Genomic DNA, 21,917 nt, shown 5'->3' with positions numbered 1-21,917 from the left:
TCTGTTCTATCCACTGACACATGTACAGGGCTGTAATTGCTGGGCACATCATAGGTGCCCCAAATGATGATCACAATCAGCCTCTTAATGGCTGAACCACTTTCACAGTTCACCCTTTAACACATCAGCCTCGCATTCACTAAATCACTTTATCCCATGTTTACTCTGATAAGAGCATTTTTCTTTCCTTAAGGACATGCCATACATCAAATCTCAAAGTCTGCACAAGTCACCAAATTATTTCTAAGCTTTGAGTACATTTGTTAAGCAGTCAACCCTACAAAGTATGTGGAAAGAGTATGTATGTTACAATGTTAAAGTAGGATCCTGCAAACTGTAAGCACCTAAGCTGGGTGCTCATAGATGCTGGATGCATCCCTTGGCATAAAAGTACAACCGAGATGACACCACACATGGTGAATTGGCTACACCTCTTATTCCAAGGTATGGTGGCAAGTCCAACTTTAAATTGGGAAAGACATTTTCTGGAGTCCATGGGACAAATTGCTCTTTGATGAAAGATTTGACAAATTTGTGAACTATACAAATTAAGAAAAAAGGCATTCACAGTAAAAGCTTCTAGGCACTTCTTTTTGGCCAAGCTAGGGTAAGTCATGATTCCAGTGACTTGCGAACACACTGCCTTATCTTCCTGTAAACATTACATTAAATGTCAGTCTTCCATTACAAAAGATTACTAAACTGGCCAAGCAGGAAAAAAGACAGAATTACAGGCTTTATTCTGCATACTTGCACCCACAACTTTGAAAAGAAAGAAATGTACCTGTTGTACGATTTGATATCAGTTTGATACAGATGAGCTGCCTCAGGATTAGCAGGGCTTGCAGGATTTGGATCAGTCAACAAAGACTTGTACATAGAAAAAAAGCTGTTTAGAACAGTTAGATAAGCAAGTAGATTCTGAAAATTTTATGATGAAAAATTATACCTGTATAGAGGTCAGAATGGTTGAAACATTATGGCAAGGAGACCAAGCATCCTGAATCATATCCATGCACAAGGTGCCATCAGTGTAGACTGAAACAGCAGTGCATAGAGATAAGAGTTGTTTCTGAGATAAAAAGAACTTGCACGATTTCACATCTCCACGTGCATTGCCCCCACATATAACTAGCAAGGAAATCCAATTCTCAACAAATTCACTCAAACAAGAACCTCACCATTTGGATGATAAACATCTGATGTGAATCGCACCCGCGGTGGCTTCTCAGGATATTGTTCACCAAAACTCAAGCGCAAAGAAAATATTCCACCTGCATCACCTCCATATCAGACGAGTTTCTTCACTTACCTAACTCATAAAATGCTGATTTACCACCTCCAAAAATAATCACAAAGCACACCATTAGTTGAGATGTCCAGCTAAAAAGAAAGAGTTAAGTGGCAGTTAGACTTAGGTATGTTCTCTAACTCATCCCCTAGTTTTCTGTAAACGTTTTTATGAACAAGAACATGTGAGAGGACTGTCAAGCCCCACCTCCTCATGAGGTGGTGCCAACACTGCCACCTCCTTCCTCGCCTGCTTCCCACCCCCCACACCCCCCCCCCCCCCCCTTGTGCCCCTGCTGTCACCTTCGGCAGCCTGCAGTTCTACCCGCTTGCTCCACCAGGTGCACTGACTGTACTTGCCTATGCCAGCCATCTGCAACTCCACTTGCAGGCCAGTCCACCTGGCTCACCTGCACGCCATTTGCAGCCCTGTCTGTGTGCCTGCCTGCAGCCGCCCCTCCAGCCAGCCATTTGGGTCACCACCTCATCCACCATCCAGTCCTAGTATTACTCCAGCTGCTCCCTTCCTCTATAGCAGCATTCCCACCAGATCTCATTGTCCAGCAGCTGTCTTCAGCCAAGTTGTGGGTCATTCCCCTTCTCAGACACAGAACTCCAAGATTGGCTTCATTCCATTCTTGCATTTGGCACATCATGCGTGGTGGAGGTAGTGCTGATGGGCCAAGGTATCTTCATGGTTCACCTCATCTCCACAGATGCAGCACAACAGCTCATCGACAATTGTCTTGAGGTATTCGTGAAAGGGGTCAGGTATATGGTCCCTTTGCCCAGCAACTTCAGAGTCTCCACCTTTGCATCTCATCACACGTTCCCTCTGTACCCTACATCATCTTCCCACACCTTGTAGAGTATCACCCATTGGTGGATGACTTCGGTCACCACGCCTAGTGGCAAAGTATCACCCATTGGTGGACAACTTTGGTCGCCTTGTTGCCACAACTATATTTCCAGCATCTTTCACAGATGCAGCTATGGGAGCAAGTTGCCAAAGGTACATGTGGCAATGGAAAATATCAAGAAAAATGCCCAATATACTGGATATTGAAGCTGGCAACTCATTAATTAGCCAGCAAATCATGGTCACAGGGCAGCCTAGGCAATGCCCAAAATGCCCTGTGAAGTTGTTCAGGCATAACCCCACTAAACAAGAGGCCGATAACCAAACAGTCTCTTGTGCAGTTGTTCATAAGCCCGCTCAACATGATACCCGATAACCAAGCAGAGCCACACCCTACAATGGATGATGATAGATTCACCAGAGTCCAGCATTGCCCAGAAAGGGGCCAAGCAGCTCCCCAACAGACCCAACAAAAAGAGGGCACCTCGAAAGGTGCCATCGCCAAGAGCTCCCCTCATCACGAGAATTGTCAACCCCCCACATGCTCATCAATAAATAGCCCTAGACAAGAGATCCTAATGTCCCTGTGCATGCACTCTTCCTCCTAATTCTAATTCCTATAGATCCATCATACTATAAATGGATTAGCTGAAAGCAGTTTTTGGAGCGAAACTACTTGAGCATCTTGAAAAGAGAACTCGTCAAAGGTAGTAATTTTAAAGAATCTTGTGGCTATCCCACTAGCGATGCTAGGTGGATAAGCTAGGTGAATTCTTTCAATTTGAGCAAATAGTAAAATCGGCACATAATTACTTGATGAAACTTTCAAGGAAAAAAAAGATATTTCTACTTACAGAAAATAAGTACATACTGCATATGTGACTAGACAATTAAAGCTTTATGAGAATACCATATTTCAAGTTTCACAATGTGACCAGATCTTCATACATTGATTGGTTGGCAAGGGTTAGTTAAGGATGGATTGCTATCAAAGTGTTCATTCGACAAGCCTTGCATGGATTGCCAATTGGCTTAATCAATAGTTCATTGATTGAATGGTAGATGGATTACCTTGACCCTCACAGTGGCTATTGAGAATTGTTTGGGAAGCACTCCATTGCATAAGCTATGCAATGTTGGACTAAGTGATTATGTATTGATTCCTAAATGGCCTCTGTGCCCAAGACCTAATCACGATATACAACTAAACTCCAACATTACTCAAGTTAAACTTTAGAATGCAAATTCAAATCAGACTTGAAAATAATAAACTACATTATGCATTCATTCACATGCATTTAAGATGAGAGATCCTTGATGAAATAGGCCTTCGACAATAATCTAAAGGGCATTGAATATAAAGTAACTTGCACACATGAATATATTATTAGTAAATAATCAAGACACTTGTTGAACACAAGCTAGAATGCTATTGGACAGTAGGCAACACACGATAGGCCCTAAAGATTGGCGTCCCCTTTGGTATTTCTTTATCATTATTCAAAGCTTCCATGAATCACAAGTGACCTACTATCACAAAGCGACGCTCTCTTAATATAAGTGATTCCCATATGCCTTGCTTTTGAATCAGCCCAAACTTGTCTCCAACATCATGTCCTCAATTGCTCTCACCACCCTTAACCAAATACACAACAAATCTATCTATTCATATTCTTAACAACAAGTGTAATGCATAAGAATCCATCCAATCTAGTGACTTGTAAGAGTGACTAGAACCCGTCTATGACTCACATAAAGTAGTAGTTCCTTCAATTAACACCTGGTCTTTTCACACACACACACACACAAACAGAGACCTCACTCCCTCGCTCAACACCAGATTGGCCCCGAAGACCAGCGCCCCTCTCAGTATTTCTTTATCAATTTAAAAAATGGAAAGTTACAAAAATGAAATGTTCCAAAATACATAACCTGTAAACAATTGGTTTTCATCTTTTCTGAGTAAATCCCAGTTGCATAAGGACAGTACAGCATAACTAGAACAACATCCCTTCTAGGAAAGCATTTTCTATGACCATAACTCAATGATTTATGTGCAGAATTGCAATCTGCATAACTCTGTAATTATTGTTTTTACTGTCCAGCATATCCCTAACATCATCCCTTTTAGGAAAGCATTTTCTGTGACCATAACTAAATGATTCATTTGCAGAATTGCAGTCTGCAAAACTCTGTAATTTCTGTTTTTACTGTCCAGCATATCCAAAACAAACTCTGTAATTACTATTTTTATTGTCCAGCATATCCTGAACAACATCCCTTTTACTCTGGCATTCATTCCAACAGTAAAACAGTCCCACAAATAGCACTAAATTAGAGCTGAAAAACCCTATTCCTGTGTGGCATTGTCATCACTTTCTTTAGTTCCTGCATTGGAAAAGCCAACAGCTACTCTTGAACTTGGATAGTGAGGCTCTTGCCTCAGTAGAAGTACAAAGAAAACACAGAACTATACCTTCGATGGAATCAGCCCATCATGCAGAGCATTTCCTCTGAGAATAGAGAGAGAGTTAACCAGAGGGAGAGAGCTCTACCTCCGTACATGAGTTAGAGACAAAGTACTCTCCATAGCTGATGTACTTGCAACAATCTGCCTTTTTTTTTAATGCTCTCTCTCTCTCTCTCTCTCTCTCTCGGGAATTTGTGCCACATGGCATACATGTAACAATTTTCTTGTTTAAACCTTCTGGTCTAAAATTCTCCATGATTGGTGCAAAATTTGACCTCAGCACAAACCAGAGAATTAATCGTCGTGCAAAAATGAAAACAATGACGAGAACAGATTCTGGGGTCCAAAAATAGTAACTCCCTAAATTTTAGGGATGGTGAACCTTGCATTCCTCAAGTTGTTCTGAGCAACTTTTATCATTGCAACCACATCAAAAAGTGTAATGTGGCTCAGTTATAGTGACTTTTATTCCATGAGCATTCTCACATGTGCATCTTCTGTCTTGGCCAGAGACTCATTGTCCTTCACCATCTCCAGTGGCTAAGCACACAGTCCCAAACCACTCGCATTCCATTCTTCAGTGCCCATTCAATATGAAACTGGTCCTAAGGCTCAGACAAACCATTAGTCCAATTTGTCCCAATGGCTGCCTCCTCTGGCCATGCAAAGATCCCGGCTTATTCCAAGAGAACTTTGGGGGTAAAAAGCAACAACTAAAGAAAAGAAAAAAAAAATATTTATATAAGTAAATAAGGAAACCACCTGCAAAAAGTATCATCACCTGCTGACAGTGACATTCAAGGTGCAAAGCTGATCCCACACTATTACACATTGCAAAAAATATATAAAACATGTAGATATTAATTCCAAAATGATCTCATATTTGTTGTACAAAGCCTCAACCCTTTTCAAGCATCAATCCCAATTCTTTGCCCTCACTTTTTCATAGCTGTCAAACTCAACAAATTCAAACCTACACTTTAGTTCTACGTTGATGTCACATCAAACCAACATTCAATTGATGCCTAAAAACGAAGGGTAATTATTTTGATTCCTACAATACACATTCCATTAGGTATTGCCTTTCATTCCCTAATCTTTCCACACATTTTCTATGATAGAATGGTTGTATTTAAGACGTTTCACACGACAAACTCATCGATAAGCACAAAATGACCTTGTCACCTTCATTGTTGGCCTCCAACCAATTGTACAATGTTCAAAAATGCATGTGAGCACTGCAGCCTGCCAAAGCCTAAAAATGCCAACTAACATTTAAGCTCAATTTTACAGAGCATTTGCTTTGACAACTATCCTGCATGGTTACCATGCAATCTAATTCCTCTCACAAAGGGAAAGATTTCTTGTTATGGAATTGTGAGGTAATCACTTTCTTCTTAGCAAAGCTATCCAAAAAGTGCACAAGGCTTGACATCTTAGAGGAGGATAAAACCTCAACCTATAATACTATGATTATCTATTTTGATGAGAATTAGTCAAAAATACACCATATCTTGCTATAAATGGAGCTATAGAGCTGCCCAATGGGTTTCTCATACCAAGAAACAAAGGATGGTTGTTATTCTCACACCATCCATGCTATCAGCTCATGCTCCATGGCTAAAACCTATAATTTCAGCAATAAAAAACAAAGCCATGACTATCTCCAAACTTGTCCTCTAATTCGAGAGAATAAGGCCCTAAATTGGCAAAATCAAATTTCTAAATAAGTAACAATCTACTCCTCCATCAAATATTGTTTTCTATTAAAGGCTAGTTAATGACCTATGCATTAATCATAAAAGAGCTACTTACTGAACCAAACTAAAGCTCATGGTCTGCTTTATAACATAAGTGCCCTAAGTGAGCTCCCTATTGGATGAAACTTTCAATGCAACTTAATTCTAAGGTGTAAACTTTTAATTTAATGAAAGCTTCACATTGTATCTTGCTCATTTTGCCATGTCCTTATACCACATAACCTATACACTAGTCCATGGGCCACCTGCATCCGCTGTTTCCATTTGAGCAAGAATTCTTCTGCAATTTGGATCATCCACATACTGCTTCCCTACTGCCAGAGCCATGGGGGTGATAACTTCTTTGCCTGTAGCTACCTCGAAGGGTGTGAATCCTCTGGAAATATGCAATGTGGCATTGTAATGAAATTCTAAGATGTCAAGATATTGTGCCCAATCCTCTTGATCTACTCGAACATAGTTGTGGATATAATCTTCAATACCTTGATTCAACCTCTTTGTCTATCCATTTGTCTGGGGATGAAAGACAGAAGAAAAGCGATGCTGAGTATCCATGAGCTTGAACAGCTCCCACAACATGTTACTAAGAAACCGGGGATCTGAAATGATTACTAAAGATAAGCCATGATATTTGAACACCCTAGAAAAGAATAGCTTGGTCACTTTTTGTGCTGTAATAGGAGATTATGTAGCAATCAAATGAGCTTGCTTCAAAAAATAATCAACCACCACAAAGATGGTTATACATCCATGAGACTTTGGCAAATCTGTGATCAAATCCATACTAACCACATCCCAAGGACAGGAAGATCTTGGGCCTAGGCCAATAGAAGAATTTTGAGGCAGGGCTGTCGTGACATTCCCAGAGCACTTGTTTTCGTAGGTCATCATTCTTGGGAACGTAAAGTGCTCCTTGGCAATAGATGAGGCCATTTCTCGTTTCACACATTCCCCAGGGAGTGTTTCCTGCTATTATATCCTTCAAGGGTGGTTGTGCTTCTTCATCTGTATCCATTTTCTCTCGAACTTGAGCACCAAATCTACTTTCGGCCAAACTGATAGCTTGTAATTCTGCTTGTTTGCTTAAAGCATTAGGCATCTTATTGGAGGATGCTTGGTTTGTGTAGAATTTCTATGTCAAATTCGGCTAGAAAATCCTGCCATCTAGCTTGCTTGGGGGACAGCTTGGGCTGCGTTTGTAAATACTTAAGGGAGATGTTGTCTGTGTACACCTTTGTTGGTTTATCCTATACATAATGTCTCCACTTCATCAAACAATACACCACTGCATCATCTCTTTTTCATGAATTGCCCATCTCCGTTCAGTTGGATCTAATTTCTTTGACTCATAACACTCTGGATGCCCATCTTGCATGAGCACTCCACCAATGGCATAACTAGAAGCATCTGTGTGGACCTCAAAATGTCTAGAGAAATCAGCCATCTTCAATACTAGGGCCTGAATCATCATACTCTTGACCTGATCAAAAGCTTGTTGTTCTCTCTCTATCCATTGGAAACTAGCTGAATTGGAGGTTAAATCTATGAGTTGAGCTGTGATTTTACTATAACCTTGAATAAATCTGCAACATAATACTGTAAAGCCAAGAAATTCTTTGACTTGACTGACCTTACAAGGAGCAACCCAATTCTTCACTTCTTGAACTTTCGTTGAGTCGATGGCAATTCCATTTTCTTTAACCAAGTAGCCCAGAATGCAATCTCCTACACTACAAATTCATATTTTTGGGCTTGACATACAATTGATTTTCCCGGAGCCTGATAAAGACTTTCACCCTTCGCCCGATGCCCTGGCTGCTTTAGGGTGGGACACCTTGGGATAAAAGAAAATACCTATACAAGGGCTTATTCATCATGGCTCAGTTTTGAGCCAAAGACAAGGTGTTGAGCTAAAAATGCATTAGCCTAACTTAAACAGCCCCACAACACGCTTAATTAATGAAAAAACATGATTATTTTTTTAAAAAACGCGATCCTAGAGTTACTGTGTGTCACATGCAAAACCCTAATTTTGATATCCTAAACTTTCTATAAATAGACATGTAGCCCGCCACTCTCCCTAAATCTCATTTTTGTAGGATTCAAGAGCCATATCTCTATTACCCACACTCCGTTTGAGGAGGACATCGTTGTCGGAACTTCCCACAACCATCTACTACCATCTAACGCTTGATTCGAGCCTTCGCCCACATCTTGCAACTGTCACCTTCATCCCGCAAAGGCCACATTTGCCTTTTCTTTGCCTTTGGTTGTCTCAGATGCATCTGTCTTATCTTACTTCTTCTTTTTATCTCCTGCATTCTTCTCTCTCTTGTTCCTTCTTATAATACCTACAATCAAGTTTCTTGTGGCCCTTCCAACCATAGTGATAGCAAGTAATGTCACTCTTTTCCTTTCCTTGGCTCTTGCTCCTATTTCTCTATCCTGCATTTGCATTTTTCTTTTCAACCCTGCCTCTTACATTATAAGCTAAGTTGCTGCCTTCTCCACTAAACATACGTTTAATTTCTTCATTCAAGATAGAACCCCTCACCCTATCATATGAGAGATTGGGGTTATTACTGAGTGAAACCACCAAGGTCTCCCAAGAGTTAGGTAGTGTCATAATCAAAAAGATTCCCTCTACTTATCATCAAAGTCCAAATTTGCATCTTTGAGCTGATTTAGAATCCCTGTAAATGCACTCAAGTGCTCAGCTGCAAGCTTTGACTCATCCAGTCGCATATTCACCAACTTGCGCATTAAATGCACCTGATTAACAAGTGTGGTGATCTCATAAGTAGTTTTCAGCTTCTCCCATATTGCATAACCTGTATCTAAACCCTTAATGTCTGTCAAGATGTCATCAATGACACCCATCTTTATGTAAGCCACAGCTTTTTTATTTACTCTGGCCCAATCTGCATCAGACATTAGTGCAGGTTTATCTTCTTGCAAAGCATCCTCACAATCCTTTAGGAACAAAATGCCCTGCATACGGTCTTTCCAAAAGTCAAATCCATGACTATCAAACTGTTTGATTTCCATCAAACTCTTGATATCTGAACTGGAAGAAGTTGCAGCCATTTTATCACGAACACAAGAGTAAATGCACAAACTGCAGAAGCACAAGCTAAACCAGTACAATACACTGTTGTTCTTTCTCAACCAGGAATAAATTTCTGATGTTTGTACATGAAACAGCCACCACATGGACAAAAATGCAGAAATTTACCAAATTCTGCGTAATCTCCAAAATTTCAAGTGCGAAATTGCATAAATGTCAGCCAATCTAACCCCATTGAGCAAAATTTTGCCAATACATAAAAAGCCCCAAATTTTTGGGATCCAATATCAAGAAATTTTACTCAAAAGAGCAAAATTCTAACTAATTTGGCAAAATTCCCAAATTAATTGAGGTCACCACACACAATGTGTGCAATTTCTGACTCGAAAATCACTGACGAGCATAAATTGAGTCAAAACTGGGAAAAGCCAATACTGACAAGCATAAATTGAGTCAAAACTGGGAAAAGCCAAAAATTTCGGGCTAAAAGTTTCACAGAATTGATAACTATGCTTTCACAAGTAAACTCCCATCAGGGAAAGTAATGAGAAAAATTAAAGAAGAAATTTCTAACCAAAAGATTGACAAGCGGGCACATAGCAAGGGGAGTGGGTTTTCCGTTGGCCCGCCGACTTGTCGCGTCAGTCACGCGACACGGCTGGTTGCTTCTATCCAGTCGCACGCTTCAACCCCCGCTGTCCCATCCTGCCCGACACACTGCGCCTGCACCTGCCTTGTCACCTGACACGTTGCGCCTGTGCCTACCTTGTGGCCCGTCACACAACCACTGTGCCTGCTGGCCCCATCACGTCAGCTACCCAACAAATTGGTCGCCAAGAGCTCGAACTATCTACTGCTGTTCATCAGCATTGTCGGCTGATCCCGTCAGATCTCGGGAAGCGTGTGAAACCTAAAACTCTGATTCCAGTTGTTGGAGCTCAGCTGAGAGTGACAAAAATTTGAGGAGTGTATGGGAATGGCACCTCGTGACAGTGAGAGCAGCGTGAAAGTGCGAAGCGATATGAGTGTACCAACCAATGTGTTGGTACACAAAGAATAAAATATATTTATAGTTAGGACACGTAAGGCTACATTCACATGTACACCTAAATAATGCACATGCACTATACATGGAGATTAAACCGGGCCTTTATCCCAACATCCATCTCCCTATCCTCCCTACCACCCTATCCCCATTACACCTCTCCGTCTCTTAGCACTACTACTCTTGTTGCAACGGCCAAGAATGACTTCACGAATAAGACTCATTTTAACGGGTCAAATTTCACCACTTGATCGAACTTCATGCAACAAGTGCTTGAATCTCAAGGACTTTTGAATCTCGTCATTGGTATCAAGTCTATGCCAAACCCTTGATTAGCTCACCCCAATCATATCCGTCAATGAAGAGCCCGCAATGCCACAGTCAATGTTGAGTTAATATAGGGGTTGCTTCCTGAGTTCCACTCTCAATTACAGCATTTTTCCCTCACATCTAAGTGTTGGAGTCATCTCATTGACCACTGCATGGCTCGAGATTGCACTCGACGTATCAATCTTGATTTTGAGCTTCAAGAGTTTTCCATTAAGGAAGGGAATGATTTGAAAGTCAAGTTGGTTGAATATCAACGATTACTCGCCGAGTTAGCTACTACTGGTTTCCCAAAGTCAGACAACGATCAGGTCACGTTATTCTTAAACAAGTTGCTTGGCAAATACTTACATTTTATCCAGCACATTATCTCACTATCTAGATTACCAACCTTCTATGAGTTCGAGTGTTAGCTCTTGCGTTACGCAAGGCTACATGATCAAGTCCACAAGAAGTCCTCCGCACACATCCATTCAGAGAAGCGAGAGTGGGTTGCCTCTACTTCAAAAGGAAAAACCAACAATGGAAAGAGCTCAGAAGATGCAAATGCAAGCCAAAACAAGAGTGACACCACTCCCTCCGACGGAAACAATGAAACATGACCCCTTGCAACAAATTCCCAAGAAAAATAGGTTTTGCACACAATGCTAGAGGTCAAGCCATGTGGACAAGGAATGTCATACCAAGGCCCAAGGTCTTCCTCCTAAAAAACCAAAACAAATTGCTACAACTACCTCCACTCCGCCTAGCCAGTCTAGTGGAGCTACACCTCCCACTATTGCGCCATCTACCCTAGTAGCTACTAAATATGTGGCACGCGAACAGCCTCAGCAACCTATCTTCTTCACAACTGAAGGATTGGCTGATTGATCTACTAGTGGCTCACTTATTGCACTTTACGCATCCATTCCTAAGACATCCACTGCACCTTCTAGGTGCCACTTCCCCACCTCGCTATACGCAATGGTGACTATACACCATCTTTTTATTGTTTTAGACTTCCGCTGCATATTTACATACTCATTGTATTGCACTCAACTTTGCTTTCTTTTATTTTCAATTTTGTTTTTTGGAGAATCTCACTACTCACCTATGTGCTTGCAAATTCTCTCTCCTTTGCAGGGCTTTGTATTTCAGTATAGGGCTAACCGCATGCTTGCACCAGTTCTTTCTAAGCTGGAAACAGGAGATGTATACTATTCCTTTCATGGTTCCATCTAGTTTTGCTCTTCTACCAACATGGAGGCTTCCCCTCCCACGGTAGATCATATAGCATCTCTCTTTATGATATCATGGCGGTGACTACTATCCTTGCCTTTCTAGGTGGGATGCTTCATCATATTCATCAATATGGTTCTCAGCACTGTACAAAGACCAACATCCTCAAGCTCCTCTTCCTTCTTCGGCATCGACATCCAAGTTGAGAGAGAGTTCCTACTCTTCTTGGTATTCTACAAGTTTTTGCACTTGTCTTTGACATCAACCTTCCCCCCCTTCTTGTACCTTCCCCTATGCATTCTAAGATAACCATCGCCTCTATAGTCTTCGTAGGCCACTGGGCAACTGACGTGCACCCTTTGTCCGATGCCCTAGCTCCTTTGGGTGGGACGCCTTGGGATAAACATTATAAGCCTTCCCTTTTAGGCTCAATTTTGGGCCTAAGAGGGGATGTTGAGCTAAAACATGCTTTACAACTGATTAGCATTTTTAAACAATCCCAAAACTTGCTTAATTAATGAAAAACACAAATTTGGTAAGCAATTCAAGAGAGTTTTAATGGTCCCCCAAAACCCTAATTTTTTGGGACACCCTTCAACATCTATAAATAGACAAATTGCTCACCATTTAGCCTTATTCTTTTGTGCAAGTTTCTCACTCTACCATGCAAATTTCAGCCATCAGCCACCTACCATCTACTGTCCAGCCATCACCAACTATAGCCCATCACTATCCAACCCTAGGCGTCCTGTTTTCAGCCATCGCCTTGCTGTTTGGAGGTCTCCATCTACTATATCATCAAAGCACCTGATTGGCCTGCATTTTCAGCATCTAGTGCTAGGCGACACGCTACTGCCATCTCTTCCAACAGGCGATTGCTGCAGTACCTGAGTTTTGTTGTCCAGCACGCCGTCTACATCAGGACACACCTCTCATGTTGTCGCCTAACAGTTCTCTACCTCAGGTTATCAGTTTTCGGCCTTTCTTTGGTAGTACACTGCTGTGTTTCCCTAATTTCAGCCTCCGACTACTCCGTTTTGGCAACCAGCCTACTGTCCTTCATTATTCAGCACTCTCTCATCTCCAACCGGTGATCACTGCAGTTGGGATCCATCTCCAATGGACGCCACTCTCTTAACACTGCATTGCTTTGTCCTTGGGTATTCTCTACACTCTTATATTCATTTACAAGATTCATTTACTTCAGAGTTTCTTCTCTCTGTGTTTGTCTCTATGTTTGAGTTTTGAGTCTTTGCATTTTGCGTTTTGCATTTAGGGTTTGAGTTTTGCTAGTCTCTATCTAAGTCTTTGTGTTTCAATCTAGGTTTTACATGTGTTTCCTCAGTGCAAACCTTTGCATATCTTCGCATCGCCTATTGCTTGCTCACTTTCTCTCTCCTCCAGCTACTATCGCCTACACTTTCTGCACAGTCATCCACTACTTCCAATTGTCGCCCAATTTTTCTCTCATGAGGTATCTACGTTTTTAGTATTTCTCTCTCCTCACTGCTTGTCTGCATCAAGTTCAACCTTCCTGGCTGCATTTGCTATTGTTAGACATACGAAGGCTGCCTTGCTATGTTTCGGGATCCGTTTAGAGTACGATACACTCTCCAACTCATAACCTCTGCCTTGATCCAAGAGATATAAGAGTTCAAGGTTCAGTACTCACTACATAGTGTGTTTGTTACACGAGCATTGTATATTTACTAGTCATTCACTTCATTATTCATTGTGATCACTATTTCTGAGTTACCCCAACCCTAACTGTCTTCTGTGTTTATCAATTTGTGTTTTGTCAAACGAATGGTTTTGTGTTTTCTGCGTCCAAAGCATTTCTTCACAAACCCATCCAAGGAAAGACAAAGAATGCAAAGGCTTTACGACACAATGTGCGAAGGACTGCACATTGAGTAGCCACTCCCTCTGAAATTGGAGAAAGTAAATCCCCCTCTAAAGAGGAAGAAATAGGATCCCCCTTTGAAACCCTATCTAATAAAGATAGAGAATATAAAAACTCATGGACCACAGCCTTCAGTATTTCATGACGAAGGAAGGACAATTGGTGTTACCAGATAAGATATCTGAGGCTACAAGGCAACATAGGCCAAACGACTCTCAAAGGTAGCCTCTTGAAGAGGCATGGGAGATAGGAGTATCACAAATGATCTCCTTGATGAGCTCATCAGAGTTTGTGTCCATGGAGCCATGCAAGGAACAAGGGAAAATATACAGCTCTTATAAAGCCTGAGGTGGGCAATAGGCTCTTTCTCTCTCTCTCAAGGGAGTGGATTGCAGAGCCAAAGGGGTGGAACAACCTTTCTCTCTCAATAGAGCGGACTATCAAAAAGGCAATATATCCAATAGCCTCTCTCTCGAAGTGGAGCCAACTATAGAGCTACAGCCATGAAAGCCACTAGACCTAACAGAAGGTGGGGGAAACCTCCGTAGAATGTTGCAATGGTCTCCAAGAGGGCTTATCGTCTCATGAGGTCATAGAGCCTCCTTTTGCTCGCAAGGGCTTAGTGCACATCATGTGTGTCTTATTGCCTTGAGGATAAAACTCTAATAGCCAATACAAAATGATCTCTATTGCACAGAATGATGAGGTGGCACAAGAAGCGCCAGGAGGTAGACAAACACACTCTATGGGATAGGGAGGAAAGATCGATGACAACAATCTAGGATGGCATGACCATTCTTGCTGCAATAGGAGTACCTAGTCCGTCTTTTGTTTATGGAGAAGCCATCACACTAATGTGTCAAACCTATAAAGGGAGAATGGAAAATAGAAGAAGATTATGGTATCCCTTGATGATGTAGCAAAAATAAACAATCTGGAGTCTAAGCATATTCCCAATTCAATAACCTTTCTTTACCTTAGCAAATATGGGGACCTTTAACTCTTGGAGTACCTCTACTCTAATACCATGTCAAGAGACGGATCAATATGCCTTGATACCATGTCGAGAAACACTAGGGATTTGCAAGGAGAAACATAATATGTGAGTCAAACATTGTGAAAAACAAAACTCAAAACACAAAAGAAGAAGAATGATGCATATCATAACCATACTAATACAATCGAATGGAACTTGGAGGAGGCGACATTGTCTTGGCTAATCAAGAAGTGGCATCTGAAGGGGATCCGCACTGTTTTGAAGAAATCAAAACACAGTTTTTTTGACAAAGTTGTCAATAACGAGAAAAAAACTGTTGTATGAAGGAAACCCTATCATAACACAACAAAAAAAGAATTTGTATCCTTTCTATTATTTTGTATATTTAATTGGTTATTAAATTTGTTTTCTTTGCACATACTAGAGTACAAAGAAAAGTGCATTAGAGTTGGCCACTAATGAGTGGTCGCACGTTATGGTAGACCCATATAGTGGGTTAAAGAAAAGATAGTACACAATGCCACCTATATAAACTGATTGGGCACCTGTGACGGGACTCCAGCATATCAAGGTCAAGCTCACACACAAAAAGGATTAATGCCTTGAGGTATGGACTAGATTGACCAAACAGATAGATACAATCACAAGATGGCATAATCATCATGAAATATTTGTAATGTATGCATGTGTAGATTGAACGCTTAAAATGCACATATCTTTGCATGGAAAACTTATATGAAGCTCTCCACACTGTTTTTGTAATGTATTTGTAAAGCGCTTTCACATGAGACACATTGGGGGTTTCGTAAAATTTTAGGGGATCCCTAAATTTTAAGAGCCTCGAATTGGTCTAAAAATATTAATCCTTAAAAATAGGGATGACATTATAAAAATAGTAAACTTTGTATTCCATCAATGCTTACTAAATTTAGTTACTTCTATTCTTAACAATACTCGGCCCAAAAAGGAAAGCCATAGAGAAAAGACTAAGTGTCGAGACACTTGTTACACAAACTTCTAAGTGTCCTTTCATGCTTGTCACACCTCATGACGTGTGCCTTGGACACTTGTCTTGTACTACTCCACTTTTCCTTTTTACACTAGCTCTCCTCTTTCCCTTATAAGGAGAGCCTGTTTTTTTTCATTGCACAATAGTTTTCTTGGTTGTAAACTCCTGTACAAAGTTAAAGATAGTCTAAAGTCGCCCCCATCCATTTACATCACCATCCTTCACTCCACCATCAAATACCCCCATATTCCCTCTTCTTTTGCTATTGTTTTACAAGAAAACAAATCTATAAATTCATTATAACCCTTTCTCCTTGAGCTCTTTTTTCATTTCTAGAACCACCACCAAGCCATATCAATATATTACTAATCAACTATGGAAAAGGCTAATTTTCCCTCTTTCTACTCGCATCTTGAAAAGAAATCTCTTGTTTTTATTACGTAGTAAGTGATGCATGTGTGTATGTAACTATTTTCATGATCTTGTAATAGTGAGGACTGCTTCCCCCCCTCTAGTTGACTGTAACTAAGTTCTTCCCTAAAGGACTTAGGTTGAGCAAAAATAAATTCCTTCGCCAGGGGGTTGCGGAGGAGGGGGGGCAATCTTCAACCCTCAATCTTATCTCCATTACTTTTATATTTCCATGGCTGTAAATTGTGATATTTAGCCTTTAGTATTTATTCTCTCCATTTCTTAAAATATTAAGTCTTGAAAACAAATGAATATTATAATTCTTAAGCATACTTTGTTATTCGACTTTGGTAAAGATGTCTATGTATCATGAAGTTGAGGAGTTTCTTCCTCATGGGGAGAAAAACTATTACTACTAGTTCTCTTATTCGGCTTGCAACCCATTAATGAAGAGCCACAAATTGCTCGCATTTAGGAGTTTGAGTCCAAAAATATGTTAGGGCTGCCAAAATATCTAACTCCATTTATCTACCTCCTCACCAATACACTATATTTCACCCATTTTTAGGGTAAACAACTTATACCCAAAATAGAGTCGACACATTTCTCCTCTCTTTATAAATGACAACTCTACACTCACAAACAATATCACTACCCATCACTCTACTTCCATGGTTGCCCTATTCCATTGCTTTATTTTAGCACTTCAAATTGATTGTGCGTTGTCTCATGCTATATATCACGAGAATGTGTATTTTTAATGCTTAGCTTTGGCATTACTTTTGCATTCTTAAATTGTGCACGTGGGACGTGCACTTGTGAAGTGCAAGTTACTTTTGGGACACAATGATAATCGAGAACCTAAGAAATGCATTGGCGGACATTGGCAAAAGGTAAGGTAAGTTATGCTGGACAAATGGGTGCCTAGTGTCAACTTTGTTCTAAAGCATTAAATGGGACAATGAATTTTATGGTGTCACGTGGCTTAGGCAAGAACTAAACATTTAATGTCGAACTAGGGCCAAATGAAAGTTTAAACAGGTTTCAAGTTCAAACGGCTTAGCACATTAAATGTGGATGAGACTATCCTAGCTTTTGGCACCTGTTGAAGTGATTTGCAGCCACTAGGGAGGCAACCAATAGTAAGCAATAGCTCCACGAGACCCCAAGACTGCAGGCTGAAAACTATAGGCAACAGCATTTGCACACTAAGCAGCAAATAGTAGCTATTTTGGGCAGATCTTGGCAAGATATTTGACCATTTTCTCTCTTCACCCATTGACCCATCTCTCACCTTATCCAACGTTCCCACACCCATTCTCAAATTTTCACAGCCATTGAAGGTGGGTAGCAAAGACATTTGCTATCAAAACCCTAATTTACAGAAAAAATTAATGATGACCACCATGCCCAATAATTAGAGTCTCAATCATCAAAGTAGCAGCTATAACTCAAGAATTTGTCGCTGATCAAATGGGGACTGCTCATCTACAGTTTAATCTCACCCGCATGCAAGTGATTAAACGAATTGGAGCCCAAACTATAGCCAAATCAAGGGGAGATTTGATTCTTGATGTTGCTCGTCATTTGTGGCATCCCAAGTGTTGGAATTTGTAGAGGGCTCAGCCAACATCTCTTCATACTATAAGTTCAAGCAATACAATCCAAGAAATACCATGCGGGCTGCCAACAGTTTGGGACCAATCGGATGTCAGCTGTCCAAGATTAATTGGATAAAGTGTTGTTTTCAGATTTGTGAATTTATTGGTTGCTGTAATTTAAGTTTAATTACGTCATTCACCACCAAGTCCAAGAAGGAATGGTTTCGCTGTGTGACTTTGTCTCAAGGTTTTACATGCAAAGTTGGTTCTCATTTTGGCATGTTAAATCAATTGTTGGGCAAATGATGGGAGGTAGCGCAGCTGACATCATGCACATTATCTTGAAACCTGTGAAATATCAACCAACATGGGCTGTGTGAGACATTTGACACATGTAAGGGTAAAATATGACTAACCTCCACATTGGGTGGAAAGTAGTCTACCATTGCTCAATCTAAGTACGACCTTGGAACAGGATGACGGAAAACATGAGAACGCATAAGCATTTCAGAAAGTTGAAAACCCTAATTAAACATAGCGGTCTGCTATTTCCTCACATTAGGTTGTATCACTTTCCACATCTCAGAATGCTTCCCTTAGTTCCATAATGAATTGCTCATTCTATTCACCTACTTGAGTTTTGTCTCATGTGTTGTTCTAGCACATTCAATTGCAGAACAACACATTCAATTGCTTGAGTGCTCTCAGTTTCTGTCATCTAAGGTCTTGCCCCAAGACGGTACTTAGCATGAGTAAGAACAGATTCCCCACTCGCTGCCCAAGGAAAAGGCCATGCATTTTTAATCCTCTCAACTATTGTCAAATATCTCTCAACCCACATATATGGGCTTGTGATAATTTTGAGTGCATTACCATATCCTCATTCTTGTATGCACCTCACATGTGGAAAAGATGAAAAGGTCATCAAAAGCATTATTATTTTCCAAATCCCTACAAGTAGTCTCAAAACTGTGCGTCTCAGATAGTGCGTCTCACCTACCTGATCAAACCACCTTGTGATGAACTGCAACTGCAATGAAACAAGGCCAATTGGCAGCCTGTTTCTTAATAGCCGGAACTTTGTCTTTCAGTCCTCACTGCTTCCTTCACTCATCCTTACTTGTTCCATAGCTGTCCATTAATTGCCACACATATAGAATTAAAAAAGGCCAAATGGCAACACGTGTGGATGGCCTACACTTCGTCTTTATCTTGCTGCTACCTCCACTCATCCTTACTTGCACACATCTGCTCATTAGGCCCCACGCATACAAGAGAACGGTAGTAGTAGATATTATGCTACTACTTTGATGACCGTTATTTTTCCATATATGGACTTCTCATAAACCTATGCCTATGATTCCATCATGGAAAAAACCTACTCTGCCAGGCTGTCTTGCTGAAAAAGGAAACGGTGAGACATCAAGTAATCTTCTAGATGCAGACAGATAGGCAGGAAAAAAGAACTACCAACAAGCTCGATTTGTAACTGATAAAGTCCTCTTGTACAGGCAACAAACTAATGAGCCCTGCTGCTGCTCAGAATGTTGGCTTTCATTATTACAGTATTATTACACTACTATTATGCTATATGCTTTTTTTTACATAACTTGAATCAACATGCATCTCTCACACAAACAAGCTGAAACACAACGAAGACCACATGAAAGTGCATAGACACCATAACTATCCACTCAGAGTCTCAGACAGGCAGCTGTTACAAGCAGGATAGCAAAAAGAACATCCACTACATATGACTGTTACAAGCAATATGCCAATTTGTCAGTCAACATGTTTTTTGTGGTCACTAAAACCTGAAATGCAACAGGCCAAAACATTCTTCCTAGGAGACAAATTTGTGAAACTAAAAGAAACAAGCAAGCACTATGCCAATTTTTCAGTCAAAATGTTTTTAGTGGTTACTGAAACCTGAAATGCAACAGGCCAAAACACTCTTCCTAGAATACAAATTTGTGAGACTAAGAGAAACAACCAGACATCACGGGTTTATACTCCTCACTCTTTTCTTGACTTATCTGTTATCTGAGCGCTCATCACTCCATTGAAAAGTCAATTTGTTAAGTTCATTTCAGCAAAGGCTACACACAAAGCTAATCCATATGCAAGTTGAAAAATAGACATACAAACCATAGATGGCTAAATTTCAACCACAATATTAGACACCAAAGAACCTATGCTCAAATCACCTAGCTTTTCTCAAACAGTGATGAGGTTATAACTATGATGACAATAGCTTTTCCATGGCAGACGAAGTTATCTATTGATTAAGCTCTGGTTGCATCTAATTGCAATGTTATCCTTCAAACTCATAATGCTTGTAACATTCATCCTATTCCTTACAAGCTGCACACTCTTTGTATGGGGCGTTTGAACTCCCTTTTCAGAGATGCTCTTGAACTTGTGACAACAGGATGCCTCATATTGGTCGTTAAATTGAACTTTTTCAATTCAGTAGCTCTCATGAAAAATTGACCTTTAAGAGTCTATCAGAACAGTCTGCACGCTTGATAAGGCAATTGAAAGACAGCTTCAGCCAGCAAACAGTAATCCGGATCCAGTATCTTGCAGGAAACATGTTGTGCTCTTTCAAATGGGCAACTCTTCTCATATATGAAGAAATTCCGACTCCTTATGACTATACATCAGACCCCCTTCCCTCTTTTTCCTTCTGTGGTCCTCAATATCATCTGATCTTATCTGTACAGCAGAACCCCGACCTCTCTACAAATTATCAAACAATTGGCAGCTGGAACTTTGTCAAAGCGATCCTTGCTGCATAACAGTACTCCCACTCCCTTATGTAATCAATACTTCCTAACCGGATGATCTACATCAAATTATAATGTTTTCCCCCAAAGTAACCATCTGCCACCTGCAGGTCCAGCCATCTGATTCTGTCTTGACTTATCAAAGGCAAGCTTGCTCCAACAAACACAAAATTTCATACAAGACAAACAAATGGACAGACAGATAGGAAGAGGCTGACCTTCCCAGGGAGTGTCATCGGGGCCAAATATGGTGGCGCTCCAAACGAAGAGATTCTCGTCTCCGAACGGGCTGGCACTGCACCCCTAATTTTTCCGCAGATTTGAAAGAAAACAGAAGAAGGAACGGCCGTGAGCAAACGGGATTGCAATGGGGGGGAGCTTTGATTGGATGGAAGAAAGAATCCAAGGTTGGAAGGGAAGCAGAAATACGTTTTTCGACTTTACATTACCTCTGGAGGCTCGTTGCGGATGGCCTTGAGATCGGACATGAGGCGCAGCTGCGCAGAGGACGCCATAGCTAGAGACCTTGAAAGGAAAAGGCGGATGGACCAGTGGATAGAGGACGAGGCAACAGGTACACAGATGAAAGGGAGGATGCGTCCACCTTAATATGGGAAGTCGACCATTGGAACGTAATCAATCCTTCTCTCTCTCTCTCATCCCGCAGAATCTCACACGCAACTTGCAAGCGTTGACACCGCCCCCCTTCTCTCTCTCTATCCCCTTTCTCTCTTCACACATAGCCTTGACCACCACCACCTTCCCTAACACACGTCCCCCCACCTCTAGGGTACGGGTGCCCATAAGGTGGTAGAAATGTGAACCCCCAATAGAGTGGCAAATTCCTTCATCACCTCCTGCGATTAGCTTCCAAAGACTCGCAAACAAAACGATACCTTTTGATTGGTCAGGCGCACAAGAATGCACTCTGTGCTCCTCTTTCGGTCCTCCTATATCACTTAGCAGGTTTACACTTGGGTTTGCATCTTCCCTCCATTGTAAGTGCCTAACAAATTGTATAACCTTGTATGAAGCTTGTGATCACATCTACATGAACAAAAAGTGGCAAAATGTAGAGACAAGCATGATTGTGGGGGGCACATTTTCTTGGCAATCTATGGGCCCCCTTACCCTACTCGTGATTTGCAACATTCATAGCTTGTGCAAAATC

General features: G+C 40.9%; 2 protein-coding genes across 2 annotated transcripts; both read right to left on the bottom strand.

Moving 5' to 3' along the window:
* Window positions 1-209: 209 nt before the first annotated feature.
* On the bottom strand, window positions 210-21,449 carry LOC148025099 (ubiquitin-conjugating enzyme E2 2-like). The gene is made up of 6 exons (XM_087694810.1): window positions 21,196-21,449; window positions 20,965-21,049; window positions 1,182-1,274; window positions 950-1,038; window positions 785-870; window positions 210-652 (listed from the first exon to the last, which is right to left on the bottom strand). The coding sequence occupies exons 1-6, from the start codon at window positions 21,259-21,261 to the stop codon at window positions 613-615; spliced, it is 459 nt and encodes a 152-aa protein (XP_087550936.1). The 5' UTR covers window positions 21,262-21,449; the 3' UTR covers window positions 210-612.
* Window positions 1,585-20,957, bottom strand: LOC148025100 (uncharacterized). Its single transcript, XM_087694808.1, has 2 exons — window positions 5,382-20,957; window positions 1,585-5,295 (listed from the first exon to the last, which is right to left on the bottom strand). The coding sequence occupies exon 1, from the start codon at window positions 9,590-9,592 to the stop codon at window positions 9,023-9,025; it is 570 nt and encodes a 189-aa protein (XP_087550934.1). The 5' UTR covers window positions 9,593-20,957; the 3' UTR covers window positions 1,585-5,295; window positions 5,382-9,022.
* Window positions 21,450-21,917: the final 468 nt, after the last annotated feature.

The sequence above is a fragment of the Lygodium microphyllum genome, chromosome 15 (genome assembly GCF_053477565.2).
Source record: "Lygodium microphyllum isolate KBCC chromosome 15, Lygodium_microphyllum_v1.1.10, whole genome shotgun sequence".
NCBI classification, from domain to species: domain Eukaryota; kingdom Viridiplantae; phylum Streptophyta; class Polypodiopsida; order Schizaeales; family Lygodiaceae; genus Lygodium; species Lygodium microphyllum.
This window is presented reverse-complemented; position numbering and strand designations above follow the sequence as displayed.

Coding starts and splice junctions, on each gene's coding strand:
- LOC148025100 (XM_087694808.1), bottom strand. CDS start 9,592: ATGTGGTGGCTGTTTCATGTACAAACATCAGAAATTTATTCCTGGTTG.
- LOC148025099 (XM_087694810.1), bottom strand. CDS start 21,261: ATGGCGTCCTCTGCGCAGCTGCGCCTCATGTCCGATCTCAAGGCCATC. Junction 1,039..1,181: donor AGATGTTTATCATCCAAATG/GTGAGGTTCTTG, acceptor CTGCTGTTTCAG/TCTACACTGATGGCACCTTG. Junction 653..784: donor GATATCAAATCGTACAACAG/GTACATTTCTTT, acceptor TAATGTTTACAG/GAAGATAAGGCAGTGTGTTC.